We start from the raw sequence: 12,883 nt of genomic DNA, 5'->3' as shown, positions 1-12,883 counted from the left end.
GCTTTTGCTCAGATTGTTTTGCCTTTTTATCCTGCCAGCTTTCTTTTCTTTCTAAGCATCCTTCAAACTATTGATCTTGAGACATGGTTATCATTGCAGCCCAGGGTCAGCCGTGAGCTGCTTCATTATCGATACTCCCACCATTGTTCTCAGCTTCCCAGGGTCTCCTTGCCTCATCCTAAGCTAAGAATGTTGGGCCAGCTGGCCCAAGGTCATGTTTAGCTGAGCAGGACTTTCAAGGAAACGAGGAATTTCTTCCTGTTTGCTCTTAGATGGTCTGGATTAGCTTGGCGTGCTCCAAGCTGCTCCACCTTCCAGAGTCATGATCTTCTGCCTTTGTGAGGGAAGGACTGCTTCACTGACTTCTGGACAAAGTCACATTCCCCAGGGAAGGAGCTGGAGAATTTCTGGTCCTGACAGGCTGATGTTCTCTGTTGATTCCTCAAGTTCGTAAAGCTTTAGATATGCTGTCTTAGTGGTTCCCTGGCAGGACTGCCACGGCATCTAGGAGCAGTTGGAAATGTCAGATTCTCAGGCCTGCAGCTGGTAATAAACCTCCAGGCAGTGCATGCCTTTCTTGGAGGCATGTGGGGAATGTATCTTCCCCAGCGAGTTCTGCAGGACATTGGTGGGATGTTAGTAGAGAGCCTTGAGAAAAAGGTATGGTCAAGGCCATATTCAGCCAGGTTGTTTATTTCAGAGCAGGAACCTGGAATTGACTCTTCTGCCCAGGGCTGTCCCACAGGGCCACTGTTACTGTCTTTTCTGCTGTCTGGAGCATTTGCAGGGGTGGAGGTCCTTTCTGCATTCATCAAGCTCCCCTTGGTGATAAGTTGCTGTCACAGCGGCCCCGGGCAACTGTGTTGCAGGTTACGGAGGCATCTCCTTGGCGGTAGAAGGCCCTAGCAAGGTGGACATCCAGACCGAGGACCTGGAGGACGGCACCTGCAAGGTCTCCTACTTCCCCACCGTGCCTGGGGTTTACATCGTCTCCACCAAGTTCGCTGACGAGCACGTGCCTGGTATGTGTGGTCCCCTCTGCTCTCTGCGTCCCTACTTGATTTTCCATAGACACTGTCTGTGGGCTCTGGGCCACTCTCAAGGGCCCTCTCGGTTTTTGCAGGGAGCCCGTTCACTGTGAAAATCAGCGGGGAGGGAAGAGTCAAGGAGAGCATCACCCGTACCAGCCGAGCCCCGTCTGTGGCCACTGTTGGCAGCATCTGTGACCTGAACCTGAAAATCCCAGGTGAGCCTGAGGGGCTCATGGGTCCAGGCAGTGGGCGCCACTGGAAACCAAGTCCAGGCTTGGCCCAGATGATACCGTCCGTGTCTGCTATGTGGGACTGCTTTTTGAAAGTGAAAGTGAAATCGCTCAGTCGTGTCTGACTCTTTGTGACCCTGTGGACTGTAGCCTACCAGGCTTCTCCATCCATGGGATTCTTCAGGCAAGAACACTGGAGTGGGTTGCCATTTCCTACTTTTCGAATTTAATTTTATTTATATACTTGTTTTCACAGAGGCCTACCATGAAAAGTAAATCTATTTACTTATCCTTCTTCCAGGTGAAAATAGCTTTATCGCATCACATGGGAGAAAAATAGATAAGCTTTGAGAATTTACTGTCTGTTGACTGGACTAACAGTGAGAGAAGTGACCCTACTGATATTCGTATTTGCAAAGAGGTGTCAGCCCAGTGACATCCTTCTGATTCCCTTTGTCCCTTTCATTCCTAAAATTGGAATGAGGGCTGGGATGCAAGGCTGGGTGGGTGGCTGGGCCACAGCTAGCCCTTTGCCCAAATTAGCCAGTCAGCAGCCTTAGTCTGTCTGAAATGTGGCCCAGTTTCTTTCTATTAAGCAGTGACTGTGTAGGTCACTTGAGGCTCCTCTGGCATGTACTGTGTGGAGTTGTAGGTTTTATGGAGACATAAAATCTAAACAGTCTTCAGATGAAGCTCATGTTGTGATGAACTTCTGGCTTCTAGATAAAACTCCACAGTGTCTCCCGTCTTTCCTAACTTATCCCATGTCCATTTGCTCTGCCTTCGCAGCAATACTTGATGGTTTCTTCCTTTCTGGATGTCGGTAAAAACCTCATTACTGTAGTGTCCAGATTAAGAGACCTTAAAGAGAGATGCATGGATTATGATCATAAAAATTCATGTGCCAGACTTCCCTGGTGGTCCTGGTTAAGACTCAAAACTTCCGCTGCAGGGAGTGTGCGCTGGTTCAATCCCTGGTTGGGGAACTAAGATACTCCATGCCTCAATATGTGGCCAAAAAAAAAAAGAAAAAACATTCATGTGTTCAAAACCAGGGGAAGTAAGTGTCACCTGGTATCCCACCGTCCATGGAGACTGTGGTTCATGTTTAAGGTCCAGAGCTGGACCTTGGGTGCCTCCAGCCTCCCACAGACAGGCTCCATCTCAGGTCACAGCAATGCACTTCTTGCTCACTATATTGTGGGCATCTTTCCACACTAAAATACACTTCCCCATCATCTTTGATTGGCTGCCTAAGAGTCCATCTCACCTCTGCGTACATACATCATCATCTCAGGTACTCTCATCTCCATCCCTTGACCTCTTTAATCAGTGCCCTGTGACACCTCTCATCGCAGTGGACTGATGCCCAGGAATGGGATTGCTGGGCCCGCACGGTTCAGATGCCTCTATGCCTCAGCAGCCAGTCCTCCAGAAAACCAATTGGTGTCTCTCCATTTCCCCACCGGTACTGAGTAAGCACATTCTCACACTGATCAGCCTGATGGAAAGAAAGTTTGCAGTTCCATTTCTCCAGTCGCCAGGCAGATGAACCGTGTTGTCGTTTCTTCACTTTCCTTGCTTGGGGAATTCTGCTTCCTGTCCCCTTGGCCGGTGTGTCTCCTCTGTGTGTGATGAGGACGGCTACCCTTTCTCTCAAGTCGCGTCTGACTCTGACTCCCTCCTCTTTTCAGTGCTGCCTGATGACTCTGGTGGAGACTCCCTTTCCCCCTCCTTACCTAAAGCATCCCCTCTCGTCAACTAGAAGGGAGCAGAGGCCCTGCAGACCCAGGCCATGTTGGGTGACCTCCCCTCAACCTCCTTCCTGCATCCTCAGGGCTCAGAGTCACGAGTTGCTACCCGGAACCCGTAGGGCTGGAGGGTGCAGTTTCGTGGTGCCCTCGATGATGCCATTACTTGGTCACCTTGCTTGCGGCATGCCTGACTCCACCACGTCATGCAAGCACAGTCGCTGGCATGGCCGAGCACGTCGTGTGGAACAGACACGGTCTGCTTCCTAGTGCTGGGGACCCAAGGCGCTGTGTTTCTGGAAGCGCAGCCTCTGGTCTTCAGTTTGCTCAAAGCTTTGCTCACGCGTGGTTTTCCCTTTGCCACTGGGACCGACCCAAGTTCACTTTCTCCTCTAAATGCATTTCGACTTGTTACCTAGAAGAAATGCCAATGCTTCTTGACAGTGCTTTTTGTGTTCTTACCTATGGAAAAGAGCCCCTGTAAGCATGCTGATACCCCCATGTCACATTGGTTTAGAAACATCTGAGCCATCTTTATTGTTATGTACACTCTGTGACTATCAGCTCAGGCTCTGGTTTGAAACCTCTGTATGGAATTAACTCTGAGTTAATTCTGACTGAATTAACTCAGCTCCAGCCAGGAGGGCTGTACAGTGCCCCCAGGGCACTTATCAGTGCCCCCAGAACGTTCTCTGCACTGGGTGGCCGGAGGGGCCCTGCTCTCTCCATGCTGACCACAAGCACCCAGGGGTCTGAGGGAGATAGGCGGGCAAGCATCCAGCTGGGATGAGAGGAAGCCTGAGCACCCCACACCCCTGAGCTGCACTCACTTTGCCGTCTTCTGCTTGCCCTGCACGTCCTGTTCCACCTCGGGCCCTCGCCCTGACCCGTCTCTGTTTCTCCCTGCCCCCTTTCAGAAATTGACAGCAGTGACATGTCGGCCCATGTCACCAGCCCCTCTGGCCGCGTGACCGAGGCGGAGATTGTGCCAGTGGGGAAGAACTCGCACTGCGTCCGGTTCGTGCCCCAGGAGATGGGCGTTCACACCGTCAGCGTCAAGTACCGTGGCCAGCATGTCACTGGCAGCCCCTTCCAGTTCACTGTGGGGCCACTGGGCGAGGGGGGTGCCCACAAGGTCCGGGCAGGCGGCCCTGGCCTGGAGCGAGGAGAAGCCGGAGTTCCGGGTGAGCGTTCTGGGCAGCTTTTTTTTTTGTTTGAGAAGACTGAGCTCAGCCCAGCGGCGTGAGCACCCTGTACCCTTTGCCCTGTGCTGAAAGGAAGACTTTGTATGCGTGATTCTGACTGGTGGTATGAAGGGGCTTTCTTTAAAACAGGCTTCCATGGCTAAAGACATATGGGAGTTGCTTGCTAATCCAAAACTAAACAAGTGTCTCCCTGAGGGACTTCCTGGAGCCTGTAATTTAAGAGTGAGTGTTGTGAGTGTCTCAGAGAGGATCAGGGTCATAAAACTGTTTCCAGAGCATCTTGCAGGTATGGAACATGCTAGAATTCTTTAAAACTGATGGCAGTGGTCCCTTGCAGTAGTGGTTGCTGGGTGGGAAAATCTGTGGAAACCAAACTGCGCAATCTCATCTTGTTCTGGCTTGGTTTGCGTGTATTCAGAAGACGCTCTGATGCCATGAACTTTGTGTAGTCATGGACGGTGCTTAGCACACATCTGCACTGCCCTTGCTTGGGCTCTGCTTGGGATTAGAGAAAGAGGAAAACGCTAGGAGCAAATGAAACCCAGTACCAGGGCTCAGTCGCTGACCAGATGTTTCTCTGTCTCAGCGGAGTTCAGCATCTGGACCCGGGAGGCAGGCGCCGGGGGCCTCTCCATCGCTGTGGAGGGCCCCAGTAAGGCCGAGATCACATTCGATGACCATAAAAACGGATCCTGTGGTGTGTCGTATATTGCCCAGGAACCTGGTAGGTACTCAGGGGCCAGTGGGGAGGACATTGTCCTTGTTTGGGGATGGTTGGTTGTAAGGAATAAAACTCGTCAGGCTAGCACCAGTAGAGGAGTTTTTCTGTATGGGCACTTGGGAATGTCTCCTAGAAATCCAGTTGTAGTGCATCCCCCAGGCCTTGAAGGGGCAGGAATTCTTGTTCTCCCTGTCTCTTGGCCTCACTCTGTGTGCTCTTGTTCAGCTGGTTCATTGTCCCCACTGAGCAGCCTCTCTTGTCCCGCCCTCGACCAGTCGCTGGTGTGTCTGCCGTGGAAGAGATGCCTCAGCATCTGAGCTCCCTTGGGCAGGAGTCTCAATCTTTCCTGTGCCATGGATTCTTTGGCATCTGGTGAAGGCCCTGGGGACCATCTCAGGAAATATCTTTAAACACATGAAATAAATTACTTTGGATCTAAAAGAAATCAATTAAAGTATTGTTTTCAAAATCTTTTTAAAGGAACAGATAAGTAACTTAGCAATGGATACAGGTTTTCATGAATACATTAAAGCATATGACTTGGTGATGGTCTGTTAACTCTCGTAGTTTCTAAGTGGTAATGAGTATAACTGCTGTGTCAGGATACATATAAAACTGAAACGTGATGGTTTTTTGGTGACAAAAATCACAATTCTTAATGCACTGTGATTTCTTGTCAGCATTTCTAGAGGAAGGCAATGCTAAATTACAGTTAGAGCTTAGTAGAAATAAAGATATAGTTTTCTCCCATTCATGTTTGGTGGATCTCCTGAGTCCTGTGCACAGACCCTTTGTGCAGCAGCCCTGCTGGGCCCAGGTTAAGGATCCCCGCCCTTCCTCCTTGGCTGAATTTTCTTCCTTAGTCATCACTCTGCTTCTACCTCTGTTGTCACAGTTTCTGTCCTACTCTTCATCGTTCAGGATTGATAATGGGATCCTGGCCACATGAAACCCTTCTTATTCTTAAGTATATAACTTCTGATACAACTCTTGGTCATAAGCCTCTCCTTTGGAAAGAAATTGGGCATACACGCCAGATGTTGATGTGTGTGTGGGTTCACATATACACAGGCAAAGCACAAAAGACACACTTCAGTGCTTTAGTCTTTGAAATTGTTAAACACAATATCTAAGATGGAAAAAAAAAAGAATACGTGTCCTCATTCAGCTAAGAAAATAGCGTTGGCCTGGTGAGAGCCGAGTGACCGTCTCAGTCACAACCATGGGTGGGGAGGTGCTGTGGGCAGAGAGGGAGGGTCTCTCTTCTCCCAGAACCAGGCAGCTGCTCTGGGACTGCCCTCCTGGAATCTCTGACACGGTGGGACTCTCCTCTCCCCACAGGTAACTACGAGGTGTCCATCAAGTTCAATGACGAGCACATTCCCGAAAGTCCCTACGTGGTGCCGGTGATAGCGCCCTCGGACGACGCCCGCCGCCTCACTGTTCTGAGCCTTCAGGTGAGACGCAAGGAAACATCCATCTCCTTGGCCACAGCCTGACCAGTGAGGCCCTGGACTCGCACGGCCCCTTCAATCTCCAACTCTGTGCCAGGCGCCCTGGTGCATTCTGACCACAGATGCCTCCAGTCGTAGGGGAGCTTTCCTGGGGCAGAGTCACATTTAGGACAGGAGACTGTTGGGGCAAGCAAAAAGCAGCCACGGTCAACAAAACTCCTTAGCATTTGGGAATGAGTTTGTTTTCTAAATATTTATCCAAGAGAAACAAAGAAGGCCTGTTAATCATTGGTTACGGGATAAGGAGGGCTTTTAAAACAAAACAAATGCAAAACTAACAGTTCTGTGATGTTCAGCTTGCTATTATTGGCTTCCTTTTCCTCAAGAAAGTCAATTGTGATTTATTTTACGAGGCTGATTTATTTATAATAAGTGTGTGCAAGCCACTGTGTTAAGAATTGAATCAGTGTTACTTCCCAGTCCTTGCAACAGCCTGGTGAATAGGTTTTTCTTGACCCCCCTTTTAAAGATAGAAAAACTGAGGTGCAGAGAAGATACAGCTCCTAGGAACCAGCTAGAGTGAGGCTCTAGAAGCTTGCTGTTAATAGTCACCACCTTAATGCCAGTCCTGGCATTGTGGCAGGTGGTTACGTAGCCCGACCTATTAGAATGGCAGGAAGTGCAGTTTCTCACCCTGGCTTAAAGAGGGCACATCATTCAAGGTTGCATTAGAGTCTTCAGCAAACTGAGACCATTGGGGATGCCTTTGGGTCTTAGGACACTGAAGATAACTAGCTGTCTGAGTCAGCTATAGCAATTTGGCTGTGATATAACACCAGAATCTCAAAAGATGATTTCTGGTTAAAGGGATTTCTCTAGAACCATCAGCGGCCCCTGGGTCTTGAAAATAATGGATAGATGAAAACTCATCCTTGTATCTCAGATTGATGATCGGTATCTTTGGACCTGGGTCCACGCACTTGGTTTATATTTGAGAGTCTGACTCCTCCCGAAGGGAAACTGGTCCTGCTAGTTGTCCCAAACATTAGGGAACCCAAACAGAACCCCAACCAGAGTCACAGTCTGCAGATTGGAGTGGCCTCTGGCGAGTACCAAGGGTGCTGACTGGTCACGGCAGGGCAGATGTTTTCCTTGCGTTTCATTTAAAGGCTTCTTAACAGAAGTCGCTTCTGTGGCCAACGTAACTAAAACCTACGGAGGGAGATAAACCCAGCATTTGTTGAGGGGCTCAGAGCTGCCTTCATGCATCTCGAAGATTTCTTTTGGATCTTCCGAGGTGTTTATCTCCCTCTTGAGGATTTAGTGGCAAGCAGATTCAGGTAACGTAAATGGTTCCATCCAAAAGGAGCTGATGTGGAGTAGTCACAGAATCCTCTTATAACAGCTTGGTCATGAAATATTGAAATAAGTGTGCAGCAGGCTGGTGTGTCCATTCAGCTTTTGTAACCTGCTGCGACAACAGGAGGGACTTGTGTGTCAAGTTGGTCCCCTGTTCTCCCCTTGTTACTTGATGTCAAGGGATATGTAAAGTATTTTCTGGAGGTTTACTCGCAAGCTACATGGCAACATCTGGGGCTGGTTAGGAAAGACAGGCTTGTTTTTGTCTTGCGTTTGAGACTTTTTAGAAAATTGGAGTCGGCTGGCATTCTGTAGGGGAGGCGGTTGGTTGGATGGGGGTGGTCTGGTGATCAAAGACTCTGTAATTTTGGGTTCGTTCCTCCCTCGTCTGCAACCTCTACGGCGGCTCGGTCTAGTAGAATGTTCTGCAACAGTGGGAATGTCCCATATCTCCAGGGGCAGCCGTGAGCCACTTGCAAGTCTTGGGTACTTGAAATGTGGCTAGTGTAACTGAGAGACTGAATTTTACAGTTGGATTGATTTCAGTTTATATATATATATTTATATATATATATATATATCTCAGTTTATATATAAATACATAAAACCACATGTGGCTAGTGACTACTAAACTAGAGGGCACAGCTTTAGCGCCTTGCCAAGGTGTAATCCTTGGACCAGTCTCAGCATCATGTGGGGACTTACTGGAAACCTGGAATCCCAGGCTCTGGCCCCAACCTACTGAATCAGAATCTGCACTTTCACAAGACCCTTGGGTGCCTCGTGACACGTTGAGTATGAGCTGTGCTGCTTGAGAGTTATCATCTGAGTAGCCGTCCGACCAAGTTTACGTCAAAATTGTTGCCTTGTAAAATTTTGCTCTTCAGGACTGGCCAATCTTGAAATACCTCAAGCATCTGAACTTCTAATCCTTTTTCCCAGCAGAGGATACAGTTTCCAGGAGAAACCATGGAGAGTGAAACTCATCCAGTAAAGAGCAAAAGCTATACTTCTCCCATGTTTTTTTTGGGGGGGGGGGGGGACGAGGACACTGAAAACTTTCAAATGTGTGTTAATATATAAGGAGAAGGTGACATTTCTGTTTTAAAACTATCCGATGTATGGGCCAGGCCTTATGCTGAATGCCTTGAATGCACAACTTCGTTTAATCCTTGTACCAGCCTTCTGAGGTTGATTTTAGTTATGTTCATTTTTACAGATGAGGAAACTATAGCTCAGAGAGGTTCAGCAGTAGTTACATACCTAGGAAATGGCAGCAACCGCAGGTCGTGCTGATTTTTAACCACTGTGCAGTACTGCTTGAAAGAAAAATCATGGGTAGCCCTTTACAGATTTATTAAAAGTTCTCTCCATCTCCACCCATGAGATTAAAAAAAAACTTTGTTAATGACTGCACGGTTTTATCAGCTGCTAGGTCACTCCTAAAACTAGGGTGGAGAATGGAAGGGTTTTTTTGTTCTTTCTTTTTTTTTGGTGGTTGCTGGGGGTGGATCTGGAAGATCCTGGGTTTTCTGGCCTGTACAGGTTTGTTTGGGATGCTGAAACTGTAATCCTGTTGACCAGGATGTCTCAAGTCTCTAAACCCAGGAACCATGTCTGAGTCAAGATGGTTTGGATACAAGACTGTGCAGATGTTTATCTCTGCTTTCTGATATTTAATGCTGGAAATGTGGAATTACTCACCTGCTCTTTTGTTGCCAGATACTATACAATAAAACATATTCTAGGCGTATTTGCCTGAGAACTCTCCCCCCAGGAATCCTGGGTTGGCATGGTGTGTGCTGCTGAACAAGAACGCCAAGGACTGTAACGTGTCTCATGTGTTGACTTCTCAGGAATCGGGATTAAAAGTTAATCAGCCAGCCTCCTTTGCTATAAGGTTGAATGGGGCAAAAGGCAAGATCGATGCAAAGGTGCACAGCCCCTCTGGAGCCGTGGAGGAATGCCACGTGTCTGAGCTGGAACCAGGTAAGCGCCAGCGCCCCCACTCAGAAATGTTTCTGCAAGTGACTCCCCCGACGGAGGTGTCGTCGGCCTCTCCGGGGCCTTTGGATTCCCTTTGCTATTGCCAGACGCTGCTTACAAATGAGGGTATAAACATTTGCTAGGGACAGGCGTTGAGATATAATACCCCTTCTATTTTTTTTTTAAACAAATATGTCTTTATTTTCGGTTGTTTTTCAGATTATTTCACATGACATTCATTGTGATGTTCTCATCTTTTAAGTAAATATCACAGATTTTTACTGTTGACCTTATGAAATGAATAAGTACACTTTGACCTCAGTTTACTCTGAAGGGAAGGTTGATTGATGTAAATGATAATCCGCAGTATTCCCTGGTGGTCTAGGGCTCTGTACTCTCACTGCTGAGAGCCTGGGTTCAATCCTTGGTTGGGGAACTATAACCCTGCAAGCTTTCCTGCCAAAGGAAAAAAAAGAGATAGATAATCTGGGTCCTCAACAGGACTTAGTAGCATGGGATTTTCTTGCTCGCCACCTTGGTTGGTGTGTGGAATTGTGTGATGTCAATCAGCTTTAACAAGACCATTTTGCAGTGAGCATATATGAAGTGTCAAGAGTTGACAGGAAGGTAAGACTGAGGGAGACATGACTCCTGCTCCTCAAGGAGGAGCAGACTTTAGGGAGGACCTAGAGAGAGTGACCAGAAAAATGCAGTGCCCTGGTGAGGACCCTTGCTGATCTCCAACAGCACAGAAGATTTGAGAATTTAATGGTAAAGATGATCAGAGCAGGAGAGGAAAAGGGCTTCTGCCTTGACTGGTCAGGAGGACTTCTCAGAGGAGGTAACATTAAGTGTGGGCCCTGCTGCGTAAGGGCAGGCCCTGCGACCACTGCCCTTGCTGGGTGTTTGCCGTGTTCCCTGCTCTGTGCACAGTGAGGGTAGACACTTGAAACCTGGGTTAGCATTAGATAACCAGACTAGACCAGATTAGAATTAGACCAAGAATGCCTTGGTTCATCTGAAAGACATGGTCATGAGCTGATGCTCCCAGAGTGGTCCATGTGAGAAACTAGCATTAATCAGCAGTGTTAGAAATGCAGAGGAAGGACTTGAGGCCAGAGTGCAGTTGGCCATAGGGAATGAAAGTGAATTCGGGAAGGTTACATGTAGCTTGGCGATAGGGTAGAAAGACGATGATGCAGTTAGGAAAACTCAGGACAGTGGCCATGGGTGGACAAGGGTTGGTCGATGACTTATTCAGAGTTTCAGTTCAGTTCAGTCGCTCAATCGTGTCTGATTCCTTGCAGCCCCGTGAACCACAGCACGCCAGGCCTCCCTGTCCATCACCAACTCCTGGAGTCCACCTAAACCCAAGTCCATTGAGTCGGGGATGCCATCCAACCATCTCATCCTCTGTCATCCCCTTCTCCTCCTGCCCTCAATCTTTCCCAGCATCAGGGTCTTTTCCAATGAGTCAGCTCTTGACAAGTTACAGAACACCCATCTCAAACCAACTCACATAGTAAAGGGGGTCCATTACACACATTAAAGGGATCTATTCAGGATCGCAGATGAGTTTCAGTGACAATTTAATTCAGCCATTCAGCTACTTTCTCCATGGCCCCAAACATCTCTGCTCTTGCTTCTGATCTGTGGGCCTCATTTTGCAACAGCCTTCCTCTTGGTGGCAAGATAGCTGCAGTAGCACACAACGCCAATCAAGGGAAACACCCTTTCCTCAAGATTCTTTCTCAGAAGATGCTCCGTTTGCAGAAGTCTTCAGCAAACCTCCCTTCCTATCTCACTGACCCACATGCTCCTTCCTGTGGGTAAATGCTATGTGCTAATTGACTTAGGCTTGGATGAAAAGGGATTTCTCCCCTCACTCTTCCCCATTAGCTTGACCCAGTCAAGGACCATGCCTGGGCGTGGGATCAATTTCCCTGAAACACATTGGCTTTCTGAGAGGACAGTGGTTCCCAGCTGGGGACTGGTGGGGCATGGTGCAGTGCTGAAGGATATATGGGTGACAGTTCCATGTGGGCAGAGTCCAGAAGAGACTATAGAGGGTTTGGGTGGAACTTTGAGCAACAGAAGTTCTAAAGCGGGTGGAGGGTACGAGGAGCCAGGGAGCGACTGAGACCAACTGGAGGAGAACAGACTCTGCCTCTCAGCTGAAAGCCCTTCAGGAAAGAAGAGGGCTGTCGAGGGGTGCGTGATGGCAAGATATTCTAGGTGTCCATTTCAGCTAACAGATCCTCTTGCCACAGGCTGTGACCCAAACGCAGAGTGAGAAACCTGGCTGTTGCCTTGTGGGGCAGCTGCTAGCTTGGAGCTTACTTAAGGAGCATTAATGTCTGATGAAACCATTTTTCCCCCCTTCAAGTGGCCAAGCAGAGAAACTTTGCCAGAAGTGAGCTTTCCGTAAAAGAAGCGAACCTCTGAGGCTGAGGCCACAGGGATTAAACACTGCGTTCGAGATCTGAATGCATTTCCCGCAGGGCAGCCTAGGGACCAGATGCAAAGAGGCCCATCTGGTTTAGATCACCAACACTGGGTGCCAGGCTTGCGGTAGAACCGTGGTCTCATTAGTAACCTCAGGTGGGCCCTCTCAGGTTGGCCTCCTGTCCCCACCCATCAGGGTTGTGTCCACGGGCCCCGTTTTACCCTGTGCCTTTGCTCTTTCTCCCAGATAAGTATGCTGTTCGCTTCATCCCCCACGAGAATGGTGTCCACACGATCGACGTCAAGTTCAACGGGAGCCACGTGGTTGGAAGTCCCTTCAAAGTGCGCGTTGGGGAGCCTGGGCAAGCGGGGAACCCCGCCCTGGTGTCGGCCTATGGCGCAGGGCTCGAGGGGGGCTCCACAGGTAACACGCTGCCTCTACCTCTCGTCTGCAACGAGCTGGCCCCAGGGAAGAGCAGATAGAGCTTTGCAAGCCCTGGGAAGCCAGCTGCCTGCCTTCCCCAGGGAAACTGCAGTCAGCTGTCTCCCTTTCCCAGGTCCTTTTAGGATCAGGACACTGATAGGCAATTCAACACAGCATCTTTCATTTTGAGGATGCGCAGAATTTGTGATGCATGTAACGGGCCTCCAGGGAGGTCCCCTACCTGACAGCTCCCTTAGTGGTCTCTGGGCTCCTAGAA

At 48.9% G+C, this 12,883-nt stretch overlaps 1 protein-coding gene across 6 annotated transcripts in view; it reads left to right on the top strand.

Annotated features, from left to right (window-relative positions):
- Positions 1-12,883, top strand: part of FLNB (filamin B) — a 139,105-nt gene that overhangs the window by 118,099 nt on the left and 8,123 nt on the right. For all 6 annotated transcript variants that reach the window (XM_068982281.1, XM_068982280.1, XM_068982279.1 and 3 more), the window contains 7 exons: positions 870-1,022; positions 1,124-1,246; positions 3,930-4,196; positions 4,804-4,941; positions 6,280-6,395; positions 9,608-9,740; positions 12,430-12,606. In XM_068982281.1, coding sequence (XP_068838382.1) covers positions 870-1,022; positions 1,124-1,246; positions 3,930-4,196; positions 4,804-4,941; positions 6,280-6,395; positions 9,608-9,740; positions 12,430-12,606 — 1,107 coding nt within the window. The remainder of the gene's footprint in view (positions 1-869; positions 1,023-1,123; positions 1,247-3,929; positions 4,197-4,803; positions 4,942-6,279; positions 6,396-9,607; positions 9,741-12,429; positions 12,607-12,883) is intronic.

Source organism: Capricornis sumatraensis, chromosome 10 (genome assembly GCF_032405125.1).
Source record: "Capricornis sumatraensis isolate serow.1 chromosome 10, serow.2, whole genome shotgun sequence".
Taxonomy (NCBI): domain Eukaryota; kingdom Metazoa; phylum Chordata; class Mammalia; order Artiodactyla; family Bovidae; genus Capricornis; species Capricornis sumatraensis.
The sequence above is the reverse complement of the archived record's forward strand: the minus strand, read 5'-3'. Positions and strand labels throughout refer to the sequence as shown.